Source organism: Rhinoraja longicauda, chromosome 17 (genome assembly GCF_053455715.1).
Source record: "Rhinoraja longicauda isolate Sanriku21f chromosome 17, sRhiLon1.1, whole genome shotgun sequence".
In the NCBI taxonomy this organism is placed as follows: Eukaryota; Metazoa; Chordata; class Chondrichthyes; order Rajiformes; family Arhynchobatidae; genus Rhinoraja; species Rhinoraja longicauda.
The window spans coordinates 40,513,633-40,521,052 of NC_135969.1; the positions used below are offsets into that span (position 1 = coordinate 40,513,633).

Here is a 7,420-nt window from a genome sequence, read left to right on the forward strand (position 1 = left end):
GTACCATTCTTTTCTCTGATTGACTTTTTTTGTTAGTTAAAACTCTTTTCCTTGCTGTGCTGCAGTGAAACTGATTCCAGCCGCTTGCAAATATATTGCCCTGTCATTTTAATCAATGTGAATCTCTGCCAAATGCTGTAATAACATCTTATAATGTGAGCAAATAATTTTAACAAACCACAAGCCAACCACAATCTTTACTCTAAACACTAATTTAAAAAAACACAAACATCGTTTTTTATCCTGGCATCATCTGCTTGGACTATCAATGAACTGTGCTCTCTATCTTCCACTACCTCTATGCTTGACTATTTAGTGCCTTTGGCGGTTCTTACGGCACACCTAATTACAGTGTGGATGCACTGTGAGAATGGTTAAGTTACCTGAAGCCTACACTTACAAGTCAGAGGCTCAAATCATTTATGCATCTGCAGGATTATAAAATTGTCTATAAATCATCAGAGGAATAGATCGGGTAGATGCACAGAATCTCTTGCCCAGAGTAAGGGGAATCGAGGACCAGAGGACATAGGTTCAAGGTGAAGGGGAAAAGATTTAATAGGAATCTGAGGGGTAACTTTTCCACACAAAGGGTGGTGGGTGTATGGAACAAGCTGCCAGAGGAGGTTGTTGAGGCTGGGACTATCCCAACCTTTAAGAAACAGTTAGACAGGTACATGGATAGGACAGGTTTGGAGGGATATGGACTAAACGCACGCAGGTGTGACTAGTGTAGCTGGGACATGTTGGCCGGTGTGGGCAAGTTGGGCCAAAGGGCCTGTTTCCACACTGTATCACTCTATGACTTTATGACTCTATGATTAGATGTCAGAGTCATACAGCGCGGAAACAGACCCTTCGGGCCTACTTGCTCCATGCTGACCAAGATGCCCCGTCTACATTAGTCCCACCTGCCCCCGTTTGGCCCATGAACCTTGGACAGACACAAGATGCTGGAGTAACTCAGTGGGACAGGCAGAATCTCTGGAGAGAAGGAACGGGTGAAGCTTCGGGTTGAGACCCTTCTTTAGACTGATGTCAGGTGAGAGGAAGGCACATAGATCAGGAAGTGTCAGGTGTGGAAATAGGACAAAGGGAATGGAGATCCAGGAAAATGTAGAATAGATCATTGTTAGTTGGGAGAAAGTAACATCAAAGCGAACAGAGATAAAATGTAGTCAGAGACAATGAGACTGGTCAGAGAACGCTGAAACTTTCCTATCCACGCACCTGTCCAAGTGTCTTTTAAAGGTTTAAATCTTTTAACCTGCCTTGACTACCTCCTCTGACAGCTCGTTCCATATATCCACCACCCATTGCATGAAAAGGTTGCCCCCCGGGTTCTTATTAAATCTTTCCCTTCTCACCTCCAACTTATATTCACTGCTTGCTGAATCCCCTCCCCTGGCTCAAAGGCTCAGTGCACTCACCCTATCTATTCCCCTTAAGATCTTACACAACTCTAAAAGATTACCCCTCATCCTCCTGTGCTCCAAGGAATAAAGTCCTAGCCTGCCCAACCTCTCCCGACAGCTCATGCCCTCAAGTTCCAGCAACATCCTCGTAGATTTTCTCCGCACTCTGTCCAGCTTAACAACATCCTTCGTATATGAGGAAGACCAACACCGGACACAATATCGTAAGTGCAGCCACACTAATGTCTTGCAAACTACAACATTAATTCCCAACTTCTATACTCAATACACTGATGGATGAAGGCCTGTGTACCAAAAGCCTTCTTGACCACCCTTCTTACTTGTGATACAACTTTCTGGGAACTATGAATGTTGATTGCATTACCACTGGCAACATTGGTCCTGGGTAAAGGGAAGGCAAAGATCATTTGCCATTTTTTCAGAGTGTCTTTTGGAAATCTGAAACGTCGCTATACTGTATGTAAGGTCTTCACAGCCACAGAAATAACAATACTGATTCGTTGGACAATAGACAATAGACAATAGGTGCAGGAGGACGCCATTCGGCCCTTCGATCCAACACCGCCATTCAATGTGATCATGGCTGATCATTCTCGATCAGTACCCCGTTCCTGCCTTCTCCCCATACCCCCTGACTCCGCTATCCTTAAGAGCTCTATCTAGCTCTCTCTTGAATGCATTCAGAGAATTGGCCTCCACTGCCTTGTGAGGACAAAGTATCTAAAAGTGTGCACTTTGACTCAATCCCAGAATGTGGTTCCAAACTTTTGGGAGAACGGGATGTTAGTAGATTAAAATTACTCAGGGTCGGCACGGTGGCGCAGCGGTAGAGTTGCTGCCTTACAGCGCCAGATACCCGGGTTCAATCCTGACCACGGGTGCTGTCTGTACGGAGTTTTGTGCGTTCTCCCCGTGACCACCTGGGTTTTCACCGGGTGCTCTGGTTTCCTCCCACACCCCAACGACATACAGCTTTGTAGGTTGATTGGAGCAGATAAGCTTGATTGTAATCATGTATAATCTTTCCGCTGAATGCAAGAAAAAAGCTTTTCACTGTACCTCATCATTTAAAAAACATTTAGACAGGTACATGGATAGGACAGGTTTGGAGGAATATGGACCAAACGCAGGCAGGTGGGACTAGTGGAGCTGGGACATGTTGGCCAGTGTGGGCAAGTTGGGCCAAAGGGCCTGTTTCCACACTTAGCTTATTGTTCTAGCAACATAAGCTAAACTAAACTAAGGTTGGGCCGAAGGGCCTGTTTCCATTTTACGTGACTATAACTGACTTATATTTTGTTAACAGATATTTTCTTAGCATGAGCCTTGCCTGGTGCTGATTGTCCATTCATGTTGATTAGTCATAGAGTAATACAGCGTGGAAACAGGCCCTTTTGCCCAACTTGCCCACACTAGCCATGTCCCAGCTACACTCGTCCCACCTGCCTGCGTTTGGCCCATATTCCTCCAAACCTGTCCTATCCATGTACCTGTCTAAATGTTTTTAAATGATGCGATAGTCACTGCCTCAACTACCTCGTTCCATATACCCACCACCCTTTTGTGTGGAATAGTTGGCCCTCAGATTCCTATTAAATCTTTGCCCCTCTCCCCCACCTCTGTTTGTCCATCTTGGTACAAGTTTAAATTGGGGAAGGGCAGAGAAGCCCGTTGTGATGCTCACGATGCAAAGTCTTCTCTCTCTGGTTACGGTGATCCAATGAAAGGTTTGTTTATTAAAACTTTATTTTGTGCAGGTATTGACCAGGGCCAGATGACGTATGACGGGCAGCACTGGCACGCCACCGAGCTGTGCTTCTGCTGTGCCCGCTGCAAGAAGTCTCTGCTCGGACGGCCCTTCCTGCCGAAGCAGGGGCAGATATTTTGCTCGAGGACCTGCAGCATCGGGGACGATCCCAATGGCTCGGACTCCTCGGACTCGGCCTTCCAGAGCGCCCGCTCCAAGGAGTCCCGGCGGAGCGCCCGGATCGGGAGGAACAGCGGCAAGGCGGAGGACAAGGGCATGAGGCAGACCGTCTCGCAGCCGTCCATGAGCAGGTACTCCACCGACATCGACCCCCTCTCCCAGCAGATGGACATGCTGAGCCTGTCCGCCGGCCAAGCCGCCAGCCTGAACAAGGAGGCCCTGTGGAAGAGCAGGGACGGCTACCAGTTCGAAGGCAAGGCGGCGGAGAGGGCCGCCTTCGCCGAGCGGCCTTCTCAGTCGCTCGGCCAGTACGGCGCGCGGACCGAGTTCAACCCGCCGCCCTGCATGGCCGCCCAGTCCGACCCGTGGGCCAAGGAGTTCAACGCAAAGAGAGGGCCGGCCGCCGCCTTGAAGGACCGCAGCGACAGCTTCGTGCCGGAGAAGAAGGACGAGTATTATCCCGTGGCCGTCAGAGCCCAGGAAAGTTTCAGCAGCACCTCGACCCACAGCATTCCCGAGTCCCGATCCAACCCCAACGTGCCGGGCTACGCGGACATGGAGAGGGAGCTGATTTCCCACCAGTGTCGAACCAGGCACCCGATCAGCGCGCTGAGCTTCACCGATCAGCTCAAACTTCTGGAGCGCACGCCGCGGGAATCGATCGAATCCCTCGAAATTTCAAAAGCCACAGGTACAGTGTTACTCCCCCTACATCACGACAAACTAATGGAGCCTTATGTCAGAGATTCAGCGCGTCCCACCGAGTCCGCGCCGACCAGCGATCCCCGCGCACACAACCACCATCCTACACACACTAGAGACAATTTACACTTATACCAAGTATACAGACACAAGCCAATTAACCTCCAAACCTGCACGTCTTTGGAGTGTGGGAGGAATCCGCAGATCTCGGAGACGTGGGTCACGGGGAGAACGTGCCAACTCCGTACAGACAGCACCCGTTGTCAGGATCGATCCCGGGTCTCTGGCGCTGTGACGCAGCAACTCTACCGCTGCACCCCCTGTTTCTGGCAGAACTCTCCAGGATTTGTTTGTTTGGCCGGCAGTTTCAGTGCTTTTTCTGGAATAATTGGCTAGAATTAGACAATTCTGGCCATCAAACTTAATGAAAAAGGACACGCATTGCTGGAGTAACTCAGCGGGTCAGGCAGCATCTCTAGAGACCCGAAACATCACCTATCCATGTTCTCCACAGATGCTGCCTGACCCGCTGAGTTACTCCAGCGCTCTGTGTCCACATGTGTATTAACCAGCATCTGGAAGTTCCTTGTATCTAAACTTAATTAAAAACTCTTTTCCCGATTTTTTAGTATTCTTAGTATTTTTTATATTCTGCAACTGTTAATGGTAATTATGCAAGACGTGTAAAAAAAACAAAGAAGAATCATTTTGGAGGCCCTGGTTTTAAAATTTGAAACTAATTCGAATTTGGTTTCCAGTATTTTCGAAGGGCCTTTCATTCTAATTTCGTGCTTGAGGTGTGGTATTTTATTCTTAAACAACTGCTCACTTTTAATGAAGGATGGGTGATGTTTTTCCGACCCGAAACGTCACCTAGCCTTTTTCTCCAGAGATTCTGCCTGACCTGCTGAATTACTCCAGCACTCTGTGTATCTATCTATGGTATAGGCAAACAAAGATAGTTGCTTGCACAGTAACTGAGTTGTAAGGTGGATTTGCTGCCTTACAGCGAATGCAGCACCAGAGACCCGGGTTCGATCCCAACTGTTGTCTGTATGGAGTTTGTACGTTCTCCCCGTGACCTGCGTTGGTTTTTTCCGAGATCTTTGGATTCCAAAGACGTACAGGTTTGTAGGTTAATTGGCTTGGGAAATGTAAGAATTACCCCTAGTGTGTGTAGGATAGTGTTAATGTGCGGGGATCGCTGGTCGGCGCGGACCCGGTGAGCCGAAGGGCCTGTTTCCGCGCTGTATCTTTAAACTAAACTAAACTAAACAAAATGATGGAGTAACTCAGCGGGACAGGCAGCATCTCTGGAGAGAAGGAATGGGTGACGTTTCGGGTCGAGACCGTTCTTCAGTCTCATTTCTGAATCAGAATAGAAGCACCTGTGTGCAATTTGTGAGCAATGCTGAGTTAGATTTTTTTGTTTCCACATGCAGACCTTTAATATTGTGCAAACGTGTAATTGTATCTCCAGGGGCTTCTACGGAAGGTGGTGCCAGGCAGCAAGAGCATTTGTCCAGGTTTTCAATGCCGGATTTGAGCAAGGACTCGGGAATGAATGGATCGGAGAAGCTGAGTAACATGGGCACCCTCAACTCGTCCGCCAGGTTCCGGAGCACAGAGTCCATTCGGAGCCTGAACTCTGCCCAGCAGTACCATGACACGCAGCCGCCCATGGACAGACTCCGACACCCACTGCAGTACCGCCAGCTGTCCGCGCAAGCACGGCTGCCGCCAGGGTTCGACTGCCCGGACGGCGCGGTGGGCAGCAGGGCGGGGCCGGGCATCAACGCCAGGATCGCCCCCATGAGCGATCGGACGCAGCGCCGCCTCCACGGCCAGGAGCACGCCTCCCGCCGCCACCGCCACAGGTCCCGGAGGTCGCGGCGCTCCCGCTCGGACAACGCCCTCCACCTGGCCTCGGACCGCTGCTGCCAGGCCAGGGACCGGCCCCAAGCGTTCCCGGGCGAAGACTACGGCCAGCTGGTGACGAGGCGGGGCGGGAGGGAGGCGTTCGGGAGCGGCCACTTGAGGGACCCCTGCGGCGGCCGCTATCCCCGGACGGCCTCGGACCTGACGCTGCAGAACCAGGCCGGCGACAAGCTGCTGAGGCCTTACTTCAACGACCACAGCGACTGGTGCTCCACCTGCTCCTCCTCCTCCGAGTCGGAGGAAGACGGGTACTTCCTGGGCCAGCCCATCCCGCGCCCCGTCCAGCTCCGCCCCATCACCAGCGAGGAGTTGATGTATGGCTACAACTCCCCGCTCCCTCTGTCATCCTCGCTGGGCGGCAGGTACCAGTCACACTACAGAAAGAGGCAGAAAAGCAAGAACTGCGTGATCTCATAACATTTTGCACAACCTATTTCTCGCAAGAATGTAAACTAAAAAAGTTGCACTCGTATTAATTATTAAGAAGTAACATTGGCAAAGGCAATATGACTTATTCAGTATTTTAAAACAACCTACTACAACATTACTGTGGTTACATGAAGGAGTTTTTTTTTTTGGCTTGCTTTCTCGCTTTGATTTTCTTTGTAATATAATATCTAATATACATTCGACGATTATAGTCTATTAAAACATAGTATACATTACTAGAATTTCATTGCCTGCATACCTGTGAGCATGTTTACAACTTGATATTTGTCGATGATCTGATGGTGTAGTGTATCTTTATCTCACTGCCAGTGTTATAGATCAAGTTTAATAATCAATATACCAAACAATATTCCACAATCGCTTACCCAATCGTGTTTAAAATGCAACGTGCTATAATTAAAGTTAAAATTTCACTAAGTTAATTATATCTTCTGTACATATCATGCAAACAAGGATTTCTAAAGAAGTATTTTTATATTTTGTAATGTAAAAAGTGTTTTGAGGTAGTGATCCATGCATGTTCACTTTATTTGTTCTGTTTTCAATGGGAAATTTATTAAAAATGTTGCATCCTTCCGCTGGTTGTTTATTTAATGATTTTGATTTTTGTGATTTTTTTTTCTCTGCTTCGTTACAAAACCCATAATCCTTTACAGTTCCGCGATTCGTGCTGATTGAGCTTTCAGAGACACGTGGTGGAAACAGGTCCTCCGGCCCACCCGGCCCACGCCGGCCCACGCCAGCCAGCGGCCTCCCGCTCTTTCCCACCCACCGGGGGACAACTCACAGAAGCCATTTAACCAACAAACCTGCACGTTTTTATGGAGCGCGGGAGGAAACCGGAGCACCCGGAGAAAACCCACGCAGTCACACACAGGAAGAACGTACAGGCTCCGTGCAGATAGCACCCGTAGTCAGGATTGAACCCGGGTCTCTGGCGCTGCGCCACCGTGCCATCCTAGCTTGT

General features: G+C 49.2%; 1 protein-coding gene across 6 annotated transcripts in view; it reads left to right on the top strand.

Moving 5' to 3' along the window:
* Positions 1-7,017, top strand: part of prickle2b (prickle homolog 2b) — a 182,412-nt gene extending 175,395 nt beyond the window's left edge. For all 6 annotated transcript variants that reach the window (XM_078414552.1, XM_078414556.1, XM_078414551.1 and 3 more), the window contains 2 exons: positions 3,194-4,054; positions 5,546-7,017. In XM_078414552.1, coding sequence (XP_078270678.1) covers positions 3,194-4,054; positions 5,546-6,420 — 1,736 coding nt within the window. In that variant the 3' untranslated portion in view covers positions 6,421-7,017. The remainder of the gene's footprint in view (positions 1-3,193; positions 4,055-5,545) is intronic.
* The last annotated feature ends 403 nt before the right edge of the window (positions 7,018-7,420 follow it).